This window comes from Buteo buteo, chromosome 2, assembly GCF_964188355.1.
Source record: "Buteo buteo chromosome 2, bButBut1.hap1.1, whole genome shotgun sequence".
Lineage (NCBI taxonomy): Eukaryota > Metazoa > Chordata > Aves > Accipitriformes > Accipitridae > Buteo > Buteo buteo.
The window spans coordinates 36100755-36125190 of record NC_134172.1 but is presented as its reverse complement, the minus strand read 5'-3'; the positions used below and the strand labels follow the sequence as shown (position 1 = coordinate 36125190).

Genomic DNA, 24436 nt, shown 5'->3' with positions numbered 1-24436 from the left:
ATCTGCTGAAAGTCAGCTAGCTTCCTAACCAACTCTGCTTGCTGTGCCTTAGCAACCACGAGGAAAAATCTGCTGCCACATGGAAACGGATTGGGATTCATGACAACACTCCCTATATCCAGCTACTCTCAAACAACGGTAGCACTTCATCTGCGAAACACAGCACCCATGTCTTACTTCTGCTTAAAACCCCTATAATTTAGGCAGTAGCAAGTGATGTCAAATGCAAAAATTTGAAGGTGGCAAAGTGATAAGCCAAATTGTTCAGTAATTTTCTTTCCCTTCCCCCACTCCTTGCCTGGCACGAGTAAGCACTGGGAATAAACGAGCATTTACTCCTGCAGAAATTGCTGCCTTCTTGTGTTGCAGATTGAGGAGGGTGTGTCGGGCAGGTACAGCCCAGCTTTGTTCTAGGATTCGTCTTCAGATCAGGGCTGGAGTGGAAACTCTCTAATTATTATAGCTGCTTGCTTTTAGCAACTCCAGCAAATCTTTTTGAAGAAAAAAAGCCCACAGGGTTCCATCAGTTCTAACAGTTGCAGTAGTTTCTATTGCTGTTATGGCATTATCATTGTCATGGTTCGTAATGAGAGAAAGAAATCTGTCTAGGAAAAAAATAATTACTTTTTGATTTGTGCGTGGAGTGGGAGAGAAGCCTGAGGGAAATTAAGTAAATACCTCTGGTGGATTTTTTTAATTTTTCCTGAGCCACTGTATTCTTAGAGTTGAATGATTAGTAGTAAAGAGAGAAAAGCACAAACAGATGATTGTTTTGGGGAGTGAATTTGGATTCAGCTTTATTTGTGATCCTTTTCCATACGCTGTCTCTCACAGTTGGAACGTAAGAAGTTTTCAGCATGAATACTTGTGAAAGTGTATTTTAGGCTTGGATGCTTAAATGCTTGTTGGAAATCTGTCTGAGTATATAATTTCCTTTGTGGTCACATTAGCCAATTTAGGATTCAGGTGTTGAGTAGTTGCAGAAAACCCCCTGTCAGGGAATAGAAATGATCTCATTACCAGGTAGTCTATGCTACACCATGTGCATTTCAAAATGAGATGATTTTTTTTCAGGCTATTTATATTTAGGGAACAAGCCCTGATGGAGCACAACACTGAAGCATTTGCTTAATTTTAAGTATATTGAGTAATCCAATTTGGAACGCACAAGTGCTATACTGAATTCTTCAGGGACATAGTGATAGTGCCCTGAAACTATGAACAATTGTTTTCTTATATTTGTACACAAAAATATTCCTAGAACTGCTCAGCAATGTGGAGTTGATCATGGGCATGTTTGCAAATTAAGCCCTGATCTAACAGGCAAAAATTGATGAATGTGTTGTAGACTGACAACAGGTGAAGTTTGATTGTGCATTGCAAACTCTTAATGTGGCATTATGCTCAATTGAAAAACTTGGAGTGGAAGCTTGAACAATTTGCTGGGGGGGAAGAGCCCTGATTCTACCTTTTTTCATTTCTTTTAGTTTTAATATAAATCCCACTGTAAAAGATTTAGAAAAAGGTATAATCTTGATTAATAAAAAAAATTTCTTACTTCCTTTTTTTTGTCAAAGCTTTTTTTCTTGCCAACTGCACAGGAATATCAGAAGCTCTTAGAAGAAAGGCAAAACATTTGTGTCCCATATTTGAAATTATTATTTTCCTACAATTTCTATGGCCTCTTCTGTAGTTACAGCATGACTTCTAGTGTAGACAGGTTGCTGGCTGCTACCACTGTACTAAATCCCAGCTGAGGAAAGCACTTGAACTGGAGCTCCAAACACTCTTGCTTTGTTTCTTTCTGAGCATGATGGTGGTTAAATTGCTAGCAGATGTATGGAGCATTGCTGATGCTACCACGACTGCAGTGCTGGCAATGGCAGAAATATCAGCAGTTGCTGGAACAGCTTGGGCAGGAGGCAAAGCACAAGCAACTTGTAGGCAAGTCATCCTCTGAAGTTGAGATGAGGCCAAAGCAAAATCCCAGACCTAAAAACAAGGAGAAAATTCAAATGTATCCCCAAAAGGTATGACTTAAAACATGCTCTATAGTATCTTTAGTCCTTGATTAGAGTATTAGTAGTAAATGCATAATGTAGTAAATGCATAGGGAGTTGCTATAGTGGAGTATAGGAAAGAACTGAATAAAGAACTAAGTCAGCACCTCACGATAAGATATAGCTTGATCTTTCCAATGGAGAGCAAAATGTGCCTTCATTAGTACACTTTGCTTGTTGTGTAGTATGTCATGGGGGAATTTCTTTCCAAAACTTTCAAAAAATCAGTTTGTGCTCCTATATTAAAAATATTATCAATATCTTGGCACGCTTAGCTTTAAATAATGGCAGAGATTCTCAACTTGTTTAAAATAATTGTCCAGCTGAAGCAATACTAATTTAAACCCAGATACAGACCTTGCATAGTAGTATCAGTCATTGAATTAGCTACTGCTTTTAAAAATCTAGCTGGAGTATTTGATTCTTTGGCTGATAATTCCATGAGCTGGTCATATGGATTGTAAAGAAGTATTTCCTTCTGGTTGTTTTAAATTACTTGCTGGTCACTTTATTCTAATCCTCCCATTCTTTTAACACCATTGCTCTACTCCCTGCATTTCTGGTGGTTTTAAATACCACAGTAAACTCCCTTATAATTTTTCCCAATTTCAGACTAAATTATCTGTGGTGTATTCAGATTTGGATCCTAGCAGTCCTATTCCAAAACCTTCTCCTGGGCCACCTGTCCCAACTGTCCTCTCTTGTCACATGCAAGTTGTGTCCCCAAGCTAGAATGCCATCCCTGTGCCATGTTCATACTTCATGCTCCTGATCGCCCAGCCCAGGGCATCAGCTCCCTGCCTCTTTCTTCCTGCATCCCCAGCAGGGAAGCTGAAGCCATCTATGCGCACCTATTCATGTACGACAGGAGAGTCCTCCTGGAGGACACCCAGTGCTCTGAATCTGCTCCACATACGGTATCCCATCCCAGGACCATACATGCTACCACGTCCCCATCTCCTCCCTAACATGTGGTTTGGCAAAACTTCTCCTCAACCTGGTGAAAAGGCACAGAGGGATGCTGGGGTGGTAGTGCCTGGAAAGCAGCACTTAGTGTGGGTATAGCTGTTCCAAGGTAGTTTTCATGAGAGATGAGTTGTTTGCTTGATGGCTAAGGAATTTGCCTTAAAAGCACGTTTTGGCTCATTCTAAGAGTTATTTGCAAATGTAATTTGCATTGGGGGGGGTGTCAAAACCATTTGGGAGGAGCAGCCTATATTTACCAAACACCTTCAGGGAGGAGTGGTGTTTCCCCCACAAAGCAGCCTGAAGTTTGGGGTTTTCAACTAAGCCTGGACCTCTGATCCGCTCCCTCTTCTTCCTCTCTCTGGAAGGGGACTGCCCAGTTTGTACCCAACAGCCAAAGTAGAGTCTGCTGAACACGGCCGTGCTCAGCAACACAAAATGAAGGGTTTGTGTGCTAGGTAAATATTTATTGAGGCAAGTTTAAAAAAAAAACTAAAAACAAAACAACAAAGGAAAAGAAAAGGGGTTCTAGCTTAGTAGCTAGGACATAAACTCCTAAAATTTGACATGAATTTCAGTCTAACTGCAGTGAGTGTGTCAACATTACACAGGCTACACTAGCATCAACAGGAAAGATAATTTTTTCTATTCCAGAATGCCACTTCTACTTTTGTTTTATTTTCTCCTATGCAATTTCCATTTTCTTACATTTGTAGAAATTATGTGTGTATAGATTCCTGCACGGCAGGCTAAATGTACTCTCCTGGGCTCTCTGATGTTTCATGCTTGCTTCAAGCTGATATGGGTTCAGGCTGCCACTGACAGAAACTGTTGTCCTGTCTTCCCTTCTCCCATTTCAGGGCTGCGAATTCTTTCTCTACCTGCTGCACCAGAGCTAGCACTGTGTGCTTTGAAGGATAAACTAGATTTTTTTATTTTTTTCTCTACTAGTTTGCAGCCTCAGTCACCTTTTGCAGACTCCCTGGAATTTCTTCCTTATATCTAATCAAAACCTACCCTCTTTCAGTTTAAAACCATTACCCCTTGTCCTACCACTACACTCCCTGATAAAGAGTCCCTCCCCATCCTTCCTGTAGGCCCACTTTAAGTACTAGAAGGCTGCTATAAGGTCTGCCCGGAGCCGCCTTTTCTCCAGGCTAAACGAACCCCAACTCTCTCAGCATGTCCTCATAAGGGAGGAGCTCCAGCCCTCTGATCATCTTTGTGGCCCTCCTCAGGACCCACTCGAGCAGGTCCATGTTTTTCTTATGCTGGGGCCCCCAGAGCTGGACTCAGTACTCCAGATTGGATCTCACGAGAGTGGAGTAGAGTGGGAGAATCCCCTCCCTTGACCTGCTGGTCACACTTCTTTTGATGCAGCCCAGGCTGCAATTGGCTTTCTGGGCTGTGAGCACACATTGCTGGCTAATATTCAGGTTTTCACCCACCAATAACCCCAAGTCCTCCTCCACAGGGCTGCTCTCAATCTACTTATCGACCAGCCTGTATCTGTACTTGGGATTGCCCCGACCCATGTGCAGGACCTTGCACTGGGCCTTGTTGAACTTCATGAGGTTCCCATAGGCCTATCCCTCAAGCCTGTCAAGGTCCCTCTGGATGCCATCCCTTCCCTCTAGGGTATCAATCACACCGCCCAGCTTGGTGTCATCAGGAAACTTCCTGAGGGTGCGCTCAATCCCACTGTCCATGTTGCCAACAAAGGTGTTAAAATAATACTGGTCCTGGACCCCTGAGGGACACCGCTCATCACTGGTCTCCACCTGGACATCAAGCCATTGACCACAACTCTTTGAGTGCGACCATCCAGCCAATTCCTTACCCACTGAGTGGTTCACCTGCCAAATCCACGTCTCTCCATTTTACAGACAAGGCTGTGTGTGGGACAGTGTGAAATGCTTTGCACAAGTCCAGGTAGATGACGTCAGTCGCTCTTCCCTTATCCACCAATGCTGTAACACCATTGTAGAAGGCCACAGAATTTGGCCTTTTTGCTGAGTTTGGTCTTATGCTGTTATGTTACTGCACCCTGCAGTAGCAGCATTTTGCCTGGCTGAGGCTCAGCCGTCTTCTGAATGCTGCGGACCAGGCCAGTGCAATGCCAGGGGCTGTAGTTCCCACCGGCATTGCTGGAATTAGCTTGCTGATGATAATGTTGTTAGCACCAGCCTGGGAATGGAGCGGGGAGGGAGGAAATCGATGTGTAAGCTTCGACCATGCTGCTGCAGTGAGTGAGGCTTGCTGAATGAAAGACTTGGACAGAAACCAAGTGAAGTGGTGGTATGCAGGGCTGCTGCAGAACCAAGGTGTTAATGATGTGCCGGCTAGGAACAGTAAGTGGGTTCCGAGGCAATGTTGCACTCTTACGGCATCTTTGTTGGGTATGGGAGAGGGGAATTAAGCTTTTACGTTACAGTATTTCCATATAGAGCTACTGTTACACATGGAACTACACTAACATTTGTGATGAGTTCCTTGTCACTTCCCTTCCCTTTCTAAAAATACAGTAACAAGAACATAGGGGGAAAAAAAGCAGGTGGCATTACTGAAAAATGGATTCTGTAATTCTTACAGGGTGTGAAGGAAAATTTTTTTTAATTACAATATACCAAGTGTGAATTGGATCCTTCTCAAAGCGAGGAATTAATTGTGCTGCCTACAAGTAGGAATAATGTGAGAGAGCACCACACAATACTCCCATTGGGCTGCCTGTGCACCTGCAGAACATCTTCTATTCCACTTCCAGACTCCTTTTAGGCAATGTTTATTTGTGTCTTGTGTGGCTTGTAACAAGATAGAAGTTGCCAGTAAGCATCTGAGTAGACAAGATCTTGTCTTTTAACACTGACAAGATATGGAAGTGTCATGGTGAGTAACAGTGGGGTAACCTGTCTCTCACTGAGATGTTTATCCTGTCTCTGCTTTCCCGAGTTCTGGTTCACTGTTAATTTTGTAACTTTAAATCCCCAATTTTCATTGATCAGTGGTAAGGTTTTGGCATTTGCATTTCTCTGCTGTGAAGAGTTATGTATCGTTTTCGTTTCTATCTCCTCAAATATGAATCCTCTCTAATTTCATTGAGTGATCTGTTATTCTCATGTTGCATGAAACAGAGTACAGAAAGTCTGTCTTTTTGCTGTGCCATTTCATTATTTTGTATAATTGCATTGTCTCCTGTAATCTCTCCTCTGTAAGGCAAATAGTCACAGTCTTTTCTGCCTCTTCTCATATTAAAATTTACCCAAATCCTTTATTATTCCTACTGCTATTACTGTCTGAATCCTCTCTAACAGTGGAGTGCCCGTATTTTGAGATGCTGTTACCAGTGCAGCATGTGGCACAGCAGAGATAATGCTGATCTACACTAGAGCAATGTTACCTCCCTGCTGGTCACCATTTTATTCATCATTTTTCCTAATATTATTTTTTTTAACTACAGTTAAGAATTTCATTGAGTGGTCTTCCTTGAGACCTAGATTGCTGCTACTTTTTTTCTGTACAAAACCCAGAACAAAACTAAAGCTCTACCAAATTGCCTTACAGACCCTGTCCAGAAGAATTTCAAATCCCTATTTGGAAACTCCTTCAAACAAGGTACTTTTAAATTTCATTTCTTCAAACAACTTATTAGGAATCTTTTTGCGTTGGTTCAACCTCTTAATCATAGCTTTGAAGACACTTGTGAATGGGGCCTGCAGTTCAATCCAGTTAACAAGTTATAATTTGTGAGTGTTAGAAACTGTCTACTTCTATTACTGAATCTGCAAACTGAATTGTTCTGAATTCTGATGTACACTCACTTCACAGCCATTTAAATGATTGCCACCCTTGTTTAGCTTACTTTTGCAATATTTGAGAGCTCTGTTCTTGCATCTCACAAGACTTTACTGTCTCAGGGCCATTTTATATTCCTTGAAAGATTCCTAAACATAGGGAACAAACAAACAAAAGAAAAAAAAGGTGAAACTGCAACGTTGTTTTTTCTTTCAAGTTAGTTATTTGTATTACTGATGTGTTTTGCTGGGATGGTGAGAAAACATCACAACAGAAGCATGAGTTAATTCATCAGTAAGGAGTAGTATATGGAGTCCAGTTGGAACATGTTTTATGGAAGATGGAGTTGGGTCCTGTTTTGACAGACATATCTGCACCCTTGAGGTAGTAAGGTAGAAATCAGGTGTGAGGGAAGTCAGAGGTGTGTCCATTCTGAAAGATCACATCCTCCTGGCAAGGTACAGATGAAATGACCTATAGCTATCATAGGATACCTCCAAAGTTTCTGAACAAAAAGAAGAAACTATGAAATGGTGTTACACTGTGTATTAGGCTTGTATTAAAATATTTAACTCAAATACATATGGAATAATGCTTAATTTTAACTGTATTTTTGTGGTTTTGCAATGGTTAATATAGTCTTTTCGCTTTGCTAGAATAACACTTTTTTTTTTTCATTTGAACTTGTCTGTTGCTCAAAGGTAAAGCTGACAGATAGTAAAACCTCTGCTTTTCTAAGGCAGCAAATGTAAAAGTAGTCCAGCTCGTGGGGGCATCTGCAACCCATGATACAACTGGATATGACAGAAGTTGGGGTGCATTTCCTATGAGGCTTTGACTGCTTGCTTGTCATTTAGCTGGGGAGAAGGCAATGCTGAGAGGGAGGGAGTGGACAGTGGCAAGGCAATTTACTACAGCAGGAATAAATCCCTGTTTGTTATAGTTTTCAATTTCTCTTTCATTCAGATTTATGGAGAAAGTTCTTCCTGTGCTGGGAGAGCTCTCAGGAATATTTTTACTCTACAAGCATCTGACCTGATTAAAGACAGGGTGTACCTTACTGGCATTTGCAGGTAACCCAAGATCATTCGTTTTAATCAACTGGATGGGTTTTATTTACGTTTGTCTATGCCCTGATTTGACAAGAGAGTAAATTCTGAGAGTGAAATGTTGTGTGTGTTACTAAGAATTGAAAATATTTTCTAAAAAATTCTTAAAATCTCATGTGTTTTAATATCTTTTCTAATGTTAGTTTGTCAATTGTCAGAAAGCAGCAGTGGCCCAATTGTATGTCCATTAATTTAATTGCTTATGATTTCATATACATTTGTGTTTGTCTGTTATTTTGTTGAAAAGAAAGAGTATTAAATTCAACCCTGGTCTGGAGTTAGAAAAGAGATTAATTGGATTCCTGAGATTTAGTTACACAGTGATTTTTCCACATATTTTATAGAAAATTTCTGTAATGAAGTGATTTTCCATTTATGTTGCATTACAGCATAAATGCTTCCTCCTATTTTCAGTTATGCCAAATGCAGGTCTCTATTACAGCACCATTCATTCATATCTGTATTTAAGAAAAAGCCACAACTTGTGATTTAAAAAATAAGTTTACCGATAATGTGAAAGATGAAGTACATCCTAGAGCAATACTCAAGGTCTTAAACATATATTGCATAGCTGTATTGCTTATGCCTATCCTCAGAAAGGAAATAGAATCCTGAGGCTAAAAGCTGGATTTTATTTAGCTCTTATACATCTTTGGATGACTATCTGTATGCAGCACAAATTGATAAAACTATTATGTATTGTAAAGTGTGCCACGTGAATTAGGTACGTAAGGGAACTTACTCATATAACATGAGTTCCCTCATTGTAACTAGGGGCATTGCCTGAGACTTGCCAGAATAATTTCTTCCCTTGAAATGAATAAGATTACAAAATTAGTAATTGAGGCAAAGGGTTTGCCCTGCTGAACAAAAAGATTCACTTTTAATAACTTAAAAAAAATAGCTCTTTATTATATAAGAACATTTTAACATTACTGTAGTGTAAGAAGTTATGTTTTGCTTACTTTCAGGAGAAGCTGTATTGGATCAGAACTGGTAGACTGGCTTTTGGAGCAGTGCCCTTTTGTTAAGTGCAGATCTACAGCAGCTGGAGTGTGGCAGCTCCTCCTGGATATGGGCATTATATTATCAGGTCAGTCTTGATAGTACTTCTAGCGTGAGGAAGGCTGTCAGTTTTTCCTGCATAGGAGAAGACTCACATTTTTGATGGGAGAGGAAGGAGGGAAAGAAAAAAAATGCAGATTGATCCATTTTCTTTGACAGTTGTTTATTTTACTCTTTGGTAGGCTCACCTCTGTGACCTTTCATTTCATAAATACCAAAGATTAATCTCTTTTTTTAGGCAATTTTCTTCCTTTTCCTTTTGCAAATGTAATTACGTGTTACCAAGTTGCAGACAGCATGTGTGTATTTTCCAGCCTATTTTTTTTCCTTCTCAAGCTCTTTTAGGGTTTTCATAACACAGCAGCTGTTTAGCCACTGCAGATCAAGGCTTCGCCAAATGACTTCTCTGGCTATTCGTGATTTTCCCTTCCTCTCTCTGTTTTTCATAGTTTTAGATATGAATTGAGAGTGGATTCAGCTCCTTGAGATGGTGGTGATGCCAGGTTCTACCCATCTGTCCCCACCTTCCCCACCAAATTTAGGGGTTTGGTCCAGCTAATATGGTTGGCAATAATTACACTGGTGACTAACCTCTGGAAATCTGATGGAATTTACTTTGTAGCTGGGACTACTTAGATAGCTCAACTGAGAGCATACCCTGCCCTGGGGTCTGTCCTAGACACTTAACTTTCCTCCTCACGAAAAGGTGAGGTGTTATGGAAGATTTCTGCTTATGTACACTGACAGTATACTTAAAGGTTTTCTTCTGCTCCAGCTACACTGACAGTATGCCTGGCTATGCAGCCACAACAAGGGCTGCTGTCCCAGCAGGAGCTTGTGCTTTTGGCCTTGGACCCTATCCTTTGAACCCAGTTTAAACCCAGTTATGCCAGGGAAGATGACAGTTGTACTAGCGCATCATCTTACCCAGGTCTAGTCTACAAATCCAGTAGCCCTGAATTTGAGGAGAAGCTGGGATAATGATGGGCTGCATCCCCATTATTGAACTTTGTTTACTAGTGCATGGCCATTAGTTAGAACAGATTAGATGCCAATGGCAACTGAGGCTCAGAAATCTGACAAGTGGAAGGTTCTTAGCTCCTAATTCTGAACTGATTCCAAAATTGATTAAATACTCAGCAGTCTTAATGCCTGAATTTCAGGAGCCTGGGGATATTCAAATTGAGGTTTTGGCATAGTCCTGTTTGGATGCACTGAGTTTATATGAGAGGGTGGAATTGCTTCTATGCTGAGTTTGCAATCCTTTTGCCCTGTGTGGTGGTGCAACTCAACATTAAATTCAAGTGTAATACAGAATGTGGTGGGGACACAGAACCTTTACATGGTAAAGGTTTAAAGGCTATCTAATGTTATTTTTTCTAACAGTGGACAGACAACTCTATTTTCAAGACACTCATGCTTTCTACCAGTTCTCAGCGGATGAATGTACCTATCTTTTCTGTGAATTTGAGAAAGAGGAAGAATGGAAGAATGGAGTAAAGCTCCTACTTCAACTACTGCCGTTGTCTCCTCCCAGGATTGACATGTGTAATCTGTAAGTGTGTGTATACAACTGTTTGCAACTTTTGCTGACTGTTTTGTAAGTAAGTGGCTGGCTTATACTGACACTGTTTACCCCCAAACCACTGTGCAAAGGAGCCGGCTTTCGTTTCACGGTTGACAAGCTTTGTAGAGATGGGCTTTCCTGTGATCTGCATTAGGATTAGCGTCTGAGAAAGTCAGTGTGACTAGATAAATGAGGACACTTGACTTGGGGTTCTTGGCATATTGTTATTCTTATACAATAGCTTGCTGACTCTAGCTTGCTTTATTACCTGGGCAAGGGGCTTTATTTTTTTTTGGTCTGTTATTACAATTGGAGGTTTGGCACAAATTTGGCAGTAGGCATGCTGTGGAGCTGATTGACTAGCAGATCAGATGCCCTTGTCCTGGGTTAGGATCAGCTATCAAATGGATAGAGAGGATGGGTAGGAGTGTGGTAGCTTCAGTCATCTGATTTTAGTTTGCTACTGCATGTTCATCTGCATGTACAGAGCTCTCTACTCTCCCATTATTATTCCTTTTCCAGAATATGCCATTTAAGAGTTTTGCTTCCTATACATCTCCTCTTCCACCTATCTATTGGATGTTAACACACCCTCTGTGCTGATACAGCTGCACTCTGAATGTTGTCTATGTAGAGCAGCTAGAAGGAAACCGTAGTTATCTGTGCCACAGTGAGAGGCTAAAATATAGGAAAAAGGTGTCAGTGAGAGGTCTGGAGGCTCATAACCCCTCATGCCTTGGTAAATCTGCAGGAGCTGGCCTGGATAGACAAGTTGGGTTAAATTCTTTCATTGTCCCTAGCATAAAGAGGCCTCAAACTTGATACTTATAATGTGGAGAACTATTACTCTGCCAGTAGTTGGATTTATTCTCTTTGATGTCAAAGACAAAACTTTATTCTGTAAGTACTTTGCTTCTCTACATATTAGATTTTAAAAACGCATTCTCTCAGATACATGTCCAATGGAAATATTTTAAAGGAGCACAAAGCCCAAAGTCCCTGTAAGCTGTTGCAAGTCCAATTTCTTAAATTCATGTGTTCAGTCTGATTCTTAAATGTGTTGAGCTGGTAGAAAGAATCTCAGTAATTTCTATGCCTGGCTTGAGGCAGAAACTTGTTTCCCTCCCCTGCTACTGACTGCCCTCACCAACCAGAAATTGGCAGTTCTGGAGTGGAGATTCCCTTGAAAACACATTTATTTGGTCAGCTTGAGTGAGTGTAGCCAAGTGAAAAGGACCCCAAATTGGCTAAAGCAGGGGACTGAATGTGATCTTCTCAGCAAATGTCTCATATGGGAGAAAGCCTTTGAATATTTTTGCAAATAGAATTTCTTGTCTTCCAGCCTACTCTGGTGCTAAGCAGTTTGGCTGTCCCTTAAATATCAGGGTGATTTCATCTTGATTTTGGTGGGAATTGGGATTTTCCTCATTATCGCTGCAAATCAGGCTACTTTTCATGGCTTGTGACTACTTTTACAAAGGCTTGAATCAAAAAGACAGAACAGATAGGTCATATTGATGTGTTACATGAAGGATGCTGGGTAGGAAAATGGATTGAAGACTTTTTAGGTTTGAGTTGAAAATGTGTCCTGCATGCTGATCTTTGCTGGAGAGTACCACTATTTTACAGTCTGCTTTGCTGTTTTATCGTTCCAGTGCAACTGTCATTTCTAGTGGAGGATGATCCCTGTCACATGAATTGAACAATTATTCATTAATGTACATTTCCAGCTACTTCCTGCTCACATTATTCAAATTTTAGTTGAAGTTGGATTCCTTTTGGGAACATTGTCACTGAAGAATTATTTTCTGGAGGTTTTGCCTGTCAGACTGTGAGGGTGCTTTTTAAAACAATGTATATTGAAGGAATCGCATTTTAAATAATGGTATACTCTCGAGGGAGTGTGATATAAAAGGGAAAGAAGGCTTTTCCAGGTTCAAAATTCTCCATGCTTGATGAAAGTAATACACTGCTAAAACACAATCTGAAAGGGAATAGATGCGATGAGGTGTTTGTTAAAGTTATCTGACCAGGTTAAATAAACCCATATACTCTTTTTCATGAAGAAAGAGGGCAATTCTAAAAACTCTTCCTTGCAGTGAGTGTTTGTCTTTTCTCAAATATACAAGCTGTTTTGCATACCATTAGCAGCATAGTCCTTTTTGTAATTTAATATTTTTTAATTAATTTTTCTTAGTTTTTCTCGTAGTCTGTATTGACAGCATTCATACTGTTTTGTAGATAGAGATAAAGAATTTCTTACCTTATTAATTAGATTCCCTGCTTTTGATGAAGTCAAAAGCGACTGCCTGCTTGTGCACCAGAAGGCAATGTCGGACATCTCCTGGTGGTCCTGGGAGCCAGACAAGCTCTGTCTCCTCCGCAGCTGTGGGGCAGCAGCCTTGCACTTGCCTGGACTGCGGGGTGAATCAGCGGGTCTCTGTGGAGCACTATGGATCTGCTCTCCCAGAAGGAGTCTGCAGACCTGACTAGGCAGTAGCAGCTCTGGGGAAACCCTATTGAATAAACGTGGCCTGGTCTCAACTTGCTGTACAGATTTTTGATGGATTTGTATTTGTTTCTGGTCAGTATTAGCAGTGTTACCGAATAATACTATAGTAACTTTTACAATGAAAATAACGTTCTGAAGCCTGAGACCTGCTTACGGTTCCTGCATAAGCGCTCCTGTTGCGTTTTGACCTTGGCAAATTCCCTACATTAAACATAACATTAGTGGGAATCTACTGTGAAAAACAAGACCGGACATAGCAGATTTTTAGCAGCTCACACTAAACTGAAGGCTAATGTTGTTACGTGTATTCTACAGAACTGAGCCCCTGTTAATGCCAAATGAGATGGGACTGATGCAGAGGCCTCTTGGGGTTGTTAAACACCCTATGTTAATCACAGCCAATTCTACTTGAATAGAAAAGAAGTGAATGTTGCAATAGTCTGGGAACAAAAGATCTGTATTAAAAGCTGTGCTGTGGACTTCCTTACCACCTTGAGCAATTGCTTAGGCTCTCATCCAATGCCTCCTGACTTATTTTCCAGTGACTGCAATGGCTTTGTATCAGGTGTTTAATCTTTGTGTGCTTCTATTTCCTTCTTTGTAAATGGGGGTGTTTATAACAACACCTAATTCCCAGAACCACTGGTAGACTTAATGAAGATTTCAAGAATATATTGGGTACCTTAGACTATTGAAATGTATCCCATAATATTTTTAAAAAATTATTTGAAGAGAAGTTAACGGGGAATTTTTCTTTATCTCATATTGCTTGTTGTTTTCTTTTCAGAAGTGTTACACTATATTCTGTATCTTCTGTCCTGAAATAATTTACATTTTATTAATTTCAGAAAAGTAACCATTCTTTAAAGTAATTTGTTTTTAATGCAAGTAGCCAGGATAGGATATTCATTTAGTTACTGCCTTATGGAGTTCCTGGAAAGATTTTGCTGAATGCAAACAGCTCTCAGGTATCCATGGATCTTTTATTGGCATTGTAGGTGGATTGTAAAGCCAGCGTAGAGGCATATGTAGTGGCTCTACACTAGACAATTGAGGTCCAGGCCCAGGACCAAGTGTGTATCCATATTGCTTCCTCCGTCAGCTGGTTGGGAAGCACCGTAGTTCCTTTCACATGGTGTACAGTAATAATTGTGCTGGACCTGACTTTTCTGCATGCAAATCTAGGGCAAGCATCCCTGCATCTCGCTCTGCTTAACACACTACCGAGCTCAAGGACCACTGAGTTGTGTAAGCATCAGGCTTGTTTGCCTGGGCTTTGTAGCTCCTGTTTGGTACCAGCCCTACTAGGTCTTAGCTGGCCCCTTTTGAAAAAAATAGGGTGATATCTGTCCTGATTCTTTTCCTTAGTATCCATCCCATCTTACTTTTTTCCATTAGCCTGGGTATCGTAATACTGTCTTCCTTTCTGATTCTGGAAAGCTGACTATAATTTTTAGTATATTAATGGTTTCAGCAGTATTTGATGCTTATATGCAGATGAATACTGGGAGTATTTTTAAATAGAAGATGAAGTGATAAAGGCCCAAGACAGAAATAGCTATGCTATATGCTGTTCTGGGTTTATAGACTGCATCTGTGGCTGTGTCTACTGAGCTGCTATCTTTTGCCTCCAATTTAGAAAAATCAGGTCCTAGCCTGGTTCTGAGAGATCAGAAGAGACCAGATGTGTAGGGAAACATAGGCATCTAAAGAGGTCAGTTATTTTAATCTCATTCCAAGTTATAAAGAGCAAGACTGAATAAATCAGTCTTTATAAATGAAACTGCATTCATTTATTTCTTTGGGGCTGTTTATAACAGTTAAAATGTTAAATCACATTTTTCTTTGAATAGGAAAGGCAGGTGTGAAAATAATTGTGATTTCTAATCTGAATTACCATTTTGGTCTGAATATCCTTGCCCCAAAATGAATGCATGTGTCATTCTGTGCTTTCTGACCTTAATTTTTTAATTAGGGAAAGAAATTTTTGGACATGGGATGTAAGAACCACAATATACCAGCAACATATGACATGTTGTCAGCTCTCTCCCCAAACATATCAAGGCATATGAGCAATTAAATAATTTATTCAAAGATAGAAGCTTCTGCTAATACTTGGGATTTATGTTTATTACAGCAGCTGCAGTTTTGCATATCTGCTCAGTTTGCTGGCATGCCACACTTCTTGAATACCAAAACACAGTCCTAACCTGTGCTGTCCACAGCAGCTTTTGTGAGGCTTTTTCCGTGTGGGCCAGACTTCTGTGACAGTTTCTAGAAGGGTTCTTCCTGCACAGCCCCACTTTTGCAAAGACACATTAAGTGTCTCTGTTTTGTGAGTAATTGTCAAGACAATCCAATAGTGTTATTAGCCGTTGCTCTAGTTTGCTAATCGAGGCTTCTTACATGTATTCTTTTCATTTTCACTTTTTTTTTTTTTTTAATATCAAACTTCATGTGTCACATAATGATTTTGGTCTTGTCTTCTTTTATCTACGTGAGCTTGGCATTCCATAAGTGGGGCTCCACACCTTAGCAAAGCTGGGTGATGGACAGATGGAGAACTCTTTGCTCTGTTGATGGAGTATGCTTTTAGCAGAGCAAAATATGTATTCAAATAAGAAACTCTGAGCTAAGAGTGTCCCGCATTCTTCAGTTCTTCATCAGATTTTTATAGCTGAAGAATACTCTTACTGTTTTACGTGAGTCCAATCAAAAGGGTTCTTGACAGCAAGGGACAAAGGGTATACTCTGTCGTTACTGACACAATTAATTATTGTCATGTTGCAGTCATCATTTTGATGTGGAATCTCAAAAGCCCTTTTACATTAGTGCCTGTGGCTACACAGTTCCTTGCTTTCCAGGAATCAAAAGATGTTGAAACAGAATGAAAGAAATAATGAAATCTTATTTTTATTTTTTTAAGGCCTGATCAAAAAATAGAGGATACGGCAGAAACCAATGCTGAAATTCTTGCTCGTCTCACTTCTGCGGTAAGGTCACTGCATCAAATGTTGTACTGATAATGTTTGAAAAATTGTTGTGTTTTGGATTGTTTCAAATGAAAGACTTGGCCTTAGCAAGCAGGTGTTTGTAATGCAAACTACTTTTTTGTACTGAGGTCTTAACGTGCAATTCCAAAGCTATTAAAATCAGTCCAAGCAAGGACTGCTGCAGCCTGCTCACTTGTAATCCATGGTATTCATGGCCCAAGAGGTAGCAATCTGGAGGATCATGGTGACTTTTCTGCCAGGTAGCTTACACTCAGATCCTCTTGGTCAAATGGACATCAATGTGAAGACGATGATGAGGTGAGGGACAAAGGGACAGAAAGGGCCTCAGCAGCCCTGGTGTAGATTATCATAAGCTTTTGAGGAGACACACCTGGGAATCCTGGGTATCTGGCTTCCCAACTATATTTAGCCTCAATAAACTCCATCATAATAAACAACAGCTTATCCTGTCTGTGCTAGAATTTGGTGCATCTTATTTATCTTGTTGTAAGATCATTGTTCTAAGAAGCACAGACAGGACTTCAGAAGGCTAAGCTAGATTCACTCGATCTAATGTAATCTGTACAGTGGTGCAGAGTGCACCTTCGGCAAGTTTGCGGGTGATGCAAAACTGGGAGGAAAGGTCGATACACCAGATGGGTGTGCTGCCATTCAGAGGGACCTTGACAGGCTGGAGAGGTGGGCCAACAGGAATCTCATGAAGTTCAACAAAGGGCAATGCAATGCCTTGCATCTGGGAGAAATAACCTCATGCTCCTGTACAGGCTAGGGGCTGACTGTCTGAAAAGCAGCTTTGCAGAAAAGGACCTGGGGCTACTGGTGGATAGGAGGTTGAACATGAGCCAGAAATGTGCCTGTGTGGCAAAGCAAGCCACCTGCCTCCTGGGCTGCATTAGTAAGAGCGTTACCCTCAGGCTAAGGGAGGTGATCATCCCTCTCTACTCAGCACTGGTGGGACACATCTGGAGTGTTGGGTCCAGTTCTGAACTACCAGTACAAGAGATATGTGGACATACTGCAGTGTATGCAAATGACCATGAAGATGATCAGGGGAGCAGAGTATCTGACTTACAAGAAGAGGCTGAGAGAACTGAGAGTTGACCTTGGAGAACAGAAGGCTATGGGAGGATCTTACTAATGTGTATAAATAGCTGATGGAAGGGAATAAAGAAGATAGAGCCAGGCTCTTCTTGGTGACATCTTGTGACAGGACAATAAGCAGTGGCAGAAACTGAAATTCATTAAATTCTACTTAAACATAAGAAAAAAACTGTTTACTGTGATGGTGATCAAACAGGAGAACAGGTTACCCAGAGAGGTAGTGGAGACTGCATCCTTGGAGATGTTCAGAACTTAACTGGACATGGTCCTGAGCAACCTGCTCTAGCTGACCCTGCTTTTGAGCAGGGGTTTGGATCAGATGACGTCCAGAGGTGCCTTCCTACCTCAACCACTGTGTGATTGCATGGTTCTGCGAATATCACACCTAAATCACGGTATCAGCAAAACATGGAATTACTGCTAGTTCTGTTTTGTGTACGTGAGAAAGTACAGACATGAAAGTGAACCAAGCAGGGTGAAGTTTCATGAAAAAGGCATGAGGATAAGAGCTATTTTAAGTAAAACGAATAAAGTACTATCTTGAAATTACTGAAAAATGGAAAGGAAGGAGAATTTGTGCTGTATTTTGTAAAGATAAATGTCTTTACAAAAGACATTTTGTAATATGTTTGGAAAGCCAGTGGCTCTGTATGCTCAACCTTATGCAACAATAATTTAAAATGTATGACATTAGAAAATCTTGTGGTTTAATTTTTTTTAATTTTTTATTTTCTCTATATTCAAATTCCTTGTTTTCTCTACCTTTTTTTCCTAACCAAAAATGAAAGAACTCAGAAACTCAAAATCCTCCATTTTTAGTTCCACAGAGAGAAAAAATAGAAAAACATAAAATAATTTTTGCAAAGTTATATCTTTTTAAAAACCCACAAAACTACCAACTCTTTAAAACATTGCCAGTATCCCTCAAAAGCTTCACCTCTCAAAAATAGAAGAATAATAGTTTTTCATCAGTTAAAAAAAGGGAAGCACTCAACAAAACAAAGTGACTTTCTGAGTTTAAGAACAGGATCTAACTGTTGCTGGATACACTTGAGTAAAATGCATATCCTTAAACATGTGAGTAATTGACAGTGAGTTCAGAGTGCTTCACATCTAGCTTGCAAGGTCAAACCTTTGAACTACGTCCTGAATGATTCCAGCAGCAGGGCATATAGACAGTTGGTTTTTTTTAAATGAACCATTTTATTGCTGTAGCTAACTAGCTAAAGAAAAATTAGGCAGTTGCGTCTCTAGATGGCCTGAGACTGATCTATTGCCATGGTGGTGTCAAAAAGACTGATCTTCTGCATTTTCCGATTTTCCACAAAACTGTACAAGCTGTCTATAATGATTTTCTAGTCTAACCCTGGAGAAAAGACATAAGACCAGAGTAGAATCCTCCAAATATTAACATCTGTATATGAACTTCTCCCTCTTATCCTTTCAGAATATTGCTTTTCCTCCATACAGTAGACTGGGATCTAAAGTACTCAGTGCGAGTTTATGGAGAGCCTTCATGTGTTCCAAGGGAATTTGAACCCTCAGCTTGCACCAGTCAGCAGAGGGCTGGACTCACCAGGATATGGGTTCTCAATTTTTTTTTTGCTGCCAGCTCCAGAATTTGTATGGAAAAAAAAAGAGTCCTGTGAGCTGGAGCTGGAAACCAAAATTGAAGGTATTAGCCATGACTGGAAATGTGTTCACACTGTCTTGCTTTTTGGCTCACTGAATGTTTACGTATTTTGTACAGAATCAAACCAGTCTTCCTTGAAGAATTCGTAATTCAGAATCCTGTTCACAATACTTTTCAGACCAGCATTTCAGAAGTGAAAAAAACAACCCCCAAACCTTACTTTCAGCCCAGCACTAAAGCATTTAGAGATCAGAGTTGACTTTTTTTGTACATTTCTAGGTTTGGAGATTCAAATCCTGTTGGTGTTGATAGTACCACCATCTCTTCTGCTTTTCCTTTTCATTTTCTTGTAATGGAATAAAACATTCTGTGTGAGGTCAGAAGGATGCTTCTGTGTCAGCTCTTCTTTTTTGGGTATTAAATTCCCAGATTTTCAAACCTAAACTGATTGTGAAGATCCAGCCCAAGCAACATTGGAGGAATCTGTGTGCCTAAAATATAAATCACTGTTTTAGCACCTGAAAGTGCAAGAAAAACTGTAAGCATGCATGCACATAAGGTCTAATTATGTATTTCTGTAACTCTATAAAAGCTATTGCTGTTGCAGAGGGTGGAACTCACCTCACCTAAATATAAGTGGCCATATGGCAGGCATCTACCTCTGAGCTAGCTTCCCCAGGTACTCCTGACAGCCAGGGATCAGAAATAGACACTTTTAGGATGCTGAATGTATGATTCATTTCGAAAGTCTACTTAATGGAAAAAACACTCATACCTTAGGCTCTGCTGGTAAGGTGTGCACTCTCTGTGAAGGGGTTATAGAGTGACTAGCACAGACACAGGCATCTGTACAAGCTTGGTGAATTCCTCTCCACCTCTTTTTCTTTACTGTAGCCTGACTTTATTTGTTGGCCTTTCTCTTATTACTTGTTCCCTACTGCTTTTAGTTACCAGGTGTTGTTTCTCTTGTAGAGTTCCACTTTTCCCATTCACTGCATAATATGATTTTTTTTTTTTTTATTTGATGATTCAGCCAGTCTAGAACTGATTAGTTAGGGAAATGCACTCTTGGTTTTAAACAATGGTTATGGAGATTGTAGAAGATAATAGCAATAGCTGCAGTGAATGATGCCAAGTCAGAAGGGCAGCTGGGAAAAAACTGCAGAGGTTTATCATCTTAATTTGTGCATAATATATGGAATACACCTCGTGTAAGAGCAGAGTCAGATACAAAAGATAAGAAACTAACTTGTTGGGGGTCTTACTTTTTCTTTACGCTTTATCTACAATGGAAGAAGCAGAGTCAGTCAAGATAACTGAATGGAGCCTATCGAATTATATGCTCATATCATATGTTCCATTACAATGAGGCACTGACAACACCATCAAACTTAAATTGTAAAGGCAGCTGACATGCAAGCAGTGCAACGTGCCATTTGAGATGTATTTGCATTGGGTAATCTTTTTGGTCATGAATTTTTAGGAAAATGCAATGATTACTCTTGGGTTTATAGAAGCATTCCAGAGCTGTCATGCGTCCCATGTCATGTCCCAATGAGCAGCTTCATGTTCAATGTCTTGCATGCTAAAATCAGAGCACAGCAGGATGACTATGAGTGTTTCCACTGCAAAGCTCTTACCTTACCTTGTGATGGAACAGAAGAGAATATCAGGATGTTAATGCAGAGTATCTAGGAAATACAGTTTTCTGGTACTTTAAGATGTCAGCCAATACTACTTTTATTCAGAGTCCATCAAACTGTCATTACTTGAGATGCAAAAATGTGAACTAGACTCTTCTCTTTTTCAAAACCCTGCTGTTTAGAGCTTTCTGTTGCAGGATTTCGTTTTGAGATTCTGTAAGGATTGCCACTTTGTCTCTAGATTTGAAGTTCTATTTGGCACATTGACACCCAGAATACTGTTTCACAAAAGACTACTATAGGCAGAAAAAAGAGAGGGGTAAAAAAGTAGAGGTGGTATGCACTGTCTACTAGATGCCCAACTATGCCTTCTATGATAAAATTACCAGATTCATGGATAAGAGAAGAACAGTAGTTGTCATTTACTTTTGAAAAATCTCTACAGCTGTCCTTTGAAGATGATAAGATTCAGCATATAAATATGCCATTTGTATTTAATCAAGCAGAAGTATACGTGGGTACCACTCTGTATGCACACTCTTGCTCTTTCATATCACAAAACCAAAACTGACTAAGATGTGGTAACATGCCAACAACACACTCAAAAGGTTCTCTTTCAGACTTCAATAATATTTCTGTAAATACTGTGTGGTAAGCTGGCCTTTAAACTGAATCAGTTTTGACATCTGCAATGCTACTCAAAATGGGATACTATTTAGCTAGTGTTAGCTTTGTAAAATGTATAGCTATGTATAAACCAATTTTTTGTATTTAATATCTCAGTATGGTAGGCATAGCTCTTGTTTGAATGTGTATTTTACTTTGAGTCCACATTATTATCTTCAATGTGATGTGCAACTATCGATTTTGTCAAACAGGCAGTAACTGAAATCCTATTAGGAAGAAGTATGATAATGTGTACCATGTGTGCAGTGAGGAATGAATGTTGTACACAGATTTCCATCGGTGTAATGATGCATAGGAATTGCATGTCCAGCAGAGATGTCAAGTGCATTTACACTAAAATAGACAAAAGCTTATAGATTATGAAATCTAGGGACACCAGGCAAATCCAGAAGGATGCTCAGCATTACCAATTCTTTGTGATGTGAGTGAGTCCTATGAGAGGGAGCTCAGATCGTCAGGATGAAACGTTTGATAAAGGAAAGTTTGCTTAATATTAAGACTAGAGGAACATTTTTTTCTCCTGCTTTAACTGAAGGGTTTTGCTCAGGTTAAGTAATATGACAGCTGCATTCCTGTCACACAGCAAACAATGAGATATTTTGCATAACACAGACAAAATACAGAAAACCAGCCTTTTTATTGCCTGTGATGTCAGCACTGTATTTCAAACTTGAAAAGTGCCACCTTATAAGCAAAAGTAATACTGCAATTATAACTGCACGATGCCACAATGCTGCTGCGCTGCTTCTTCTGAGAAGATGGGTTTTTCTTTACACTCATGGAGAGATTTGCATTTTTCAATTGTTTGATTGGGTTAATTGGTATGTTTACAACTGTTCCAGATTGTAGTGTCTCCTAAGGCTAATCTTGAGATATCTTTTAGCATTTAATAAATATGTTAAAGATGAGACATCAGTGCACTCTCTCTTACTGTCAGTAACCTGTGAGAATAGACCAGGATCAGAGCATTGACATTGGTACCTCCTTCTGAGTTTGATGAAAGGTGAGGGTCTGAGCAGTTTAGCCAGGAAAAGCTGTGGAGTTGTTCTTCAGAAACAACTTGGGCTTTTATTGAAAATCCCACTCTAACTCTGAATAGCTTCTATTTATTCTTACTAGTGTATATTATTTGCTGCAAGCAAGCAAGCACACAGGTTGTTTTTCCACAGAAGAACTGTTCTTTCCCCACAGAAGAACTGTTCTTTCCCATCATACTTGCAGTTTATGCTTACATTAACCATGCTTAACAGTTCTCTAGACATGGGAATGAGTGTACAGGAAGGAAGGAAAGGAAGGTAATACTGCCAGCTTGCACAATTGTGCTGGAAACAGGACAACATTTAAGAAAATTGTGGCACTGCCTTCATATTTTCCTGCTTGGAGTGGCAGAAAACTCTGTCCCTTTTAGTGGGGCAGCATCAAGGAGTTGAAGAGATCCTTGTACCTTGCAAGGACAGCAAAAAAAGCTCCCTGCTCCTTTGCCACAAGGGAAGGAAGGATGCAAGCAGAGGAGGGATGTGGCCTCTAGCATGACTGCCTTCTGCCACATGTAGAGCGTACTGCTGGGTGGCTACTGAGTATCTGATCAGTGGATGCTGCAGTTACCATTGTACTGAGATGTCCTGGGTGATTTTGTCTGTCTTTCTGCTCAGACCAATATAATGTTAACTATTCTTGTTTCACATTTTCATCAGAGTCGTGAGAGTGGGATGTTGACAGTTGTTAGTAATTGTATTACTTTGGGGATCCTTCATGGTCTTTGTGCTTGTTCTGATCATACCACATGTCTTGTGAAGGATGTTTTAAATTTCACATGCTTTCAGAACCTGGGTGTCAAAACTCCCACTGCAGAATAGCCTTGAGCTTTGCATGGGTTTGTTAGACAAGTTGGCCAGTATGCACCGCAGGATACTTTGTACAGGGAGGTGAGACAATCCCTAGAAAAATAGTTGGAATGTCCCATAATTTTTTCAATACTAAAGGCAGGCTGTCTTGGGAAAATGAGGGAAATTGGAAGAAGCTGGGAGGTGTACAGAAGAGTCTGAGAGCCTGGATGGGGCAGAGGAAGGGAAGAACTCTGGTGTATGCAGGAGAGAGTGTCTGGGGTGCTGTAGGTGAAGTGCAGGGCACTTGAAGCAGCTGCAATGGGACAGACGATGGCAGTGAGGAAGTATGAAGCATAAAAATAATGCATAATACAGAATTTTACTGATAGAAAAAGGAACAGACCTATGGAGAGAAGTGGATGTAGAGCTGAGCTGGCTAAAAGGACAGTAGCTGGTTGTGTAGAGATCATAGGGAAAATACGAAGAATGCAGAGACAAGAGGCTGAGGTAGGGAGCTGGCTAGCATGGTAGGGCTGTTTCATCTCAGGCTGGTGAGATAGCCTGTAAATCTGGAAATCAGATAGCTATGACTTCTGCCTGTTCATCTCAAGCTAAATTTTGGTCCTGAAATGCTCAGCCATGCTATTAGGAGAGGTTGTTTCCTCCTGAAAGCTCCAAAAATCAAATGTCAATTATATATGTGAACGTCAGCCAAACCTCAGCATGGAGAACTCGCTTATTCTGGAGTCACACAATAAATCCAGCATTACAGTGTGCTCAGCAGAGGCAAAACAAACATTTAACAAGGAAAGGAAGAAGCTTCAAGTGTGTGCTTGTGAAAGAGATATGCTGTGCAAATAAATTATGTGTCGGGCTACTGAATTGCCCACTCCCTAAGGAATATGCAGTATTTACAGGAAATTAAAGTAAAAAAAAAAAAAAAAAGTTGTCACAGAATTCCCAGCTGAAAAGGAAATAGATTTGCTAGGAAAAGTGACTGTAGTTTCAAAACCAATACCTGCATAATTCTACATGCAGCTGACTGCTCCAAAGGACTGATAGCCAGTATCTTACCAGTGTTGCATTTTGTTTTGACTGGCTAGTAACTATAACCATCCTTTCCTTTCCTGATATTTTAGGTACAGAGAGAACTGGCTGCTGTCATTGCCTTGAAAGCACGGAAATCAGGTAAGTCAGGCTGGACTTTAGAAGGGTTTTGTAACACTGTTCCTTTTTGTCATTTATTGAAGTATTTGAATTGTCATTGCTGTTTATTAACATGGGGAAGCAAAGATAGTGGACCTTGTTCCTCTCTCGCTGGAGAATCCTTGTACATAGCACAAGGCAATTACTGTCAAGCTTCACTTCCCCTAGCTCGTCACATCTAATGACCTAGCTGATAAAACCGGGGTGTTACAGTTGAATGTGAACTTGGGTCACTTTCTGGCCAAAATCACTATT

The 24436-nt window shown here is 40.2% G+C and overlaps 1 protein-coding gene across 2 annotated transcripts in view; it reads left to right on the top strand.

Annotated features, from left to right (window-relative positions):
* Positions 1–24436, top strand: part of RAPGEF5 (Rap guanine nucleotide exchange factor 5) — a 166675-nt gene that overhangs the window by 22919 nt on the left and 119320 nt on the right. For both annotated transcript variants that reach the window (XM_075050588.1, XM_075050581.1), the window contains exons 2-7: positions 6588–6638; positions 7785–7891; positions 8899–9020; positions 10379–10547; positions 15998–16064; positions 24115–24163. In XM_075050588.1, coding sequence (XP_074906689.1) covers positions 6588–6638; positions 7785–7891; positions 8899–9020; positions 10379–10547; positions 15998–16064; positions 24115–24163 — 565 coding nt within the window. The remainder of the gene's footprint in view (positions 1–6587; positions 6639–7784; positions 7892–8898; positions 9021–10378; positions 10548–15997; positions 16065–24114; positions 24164–24436) is intronic.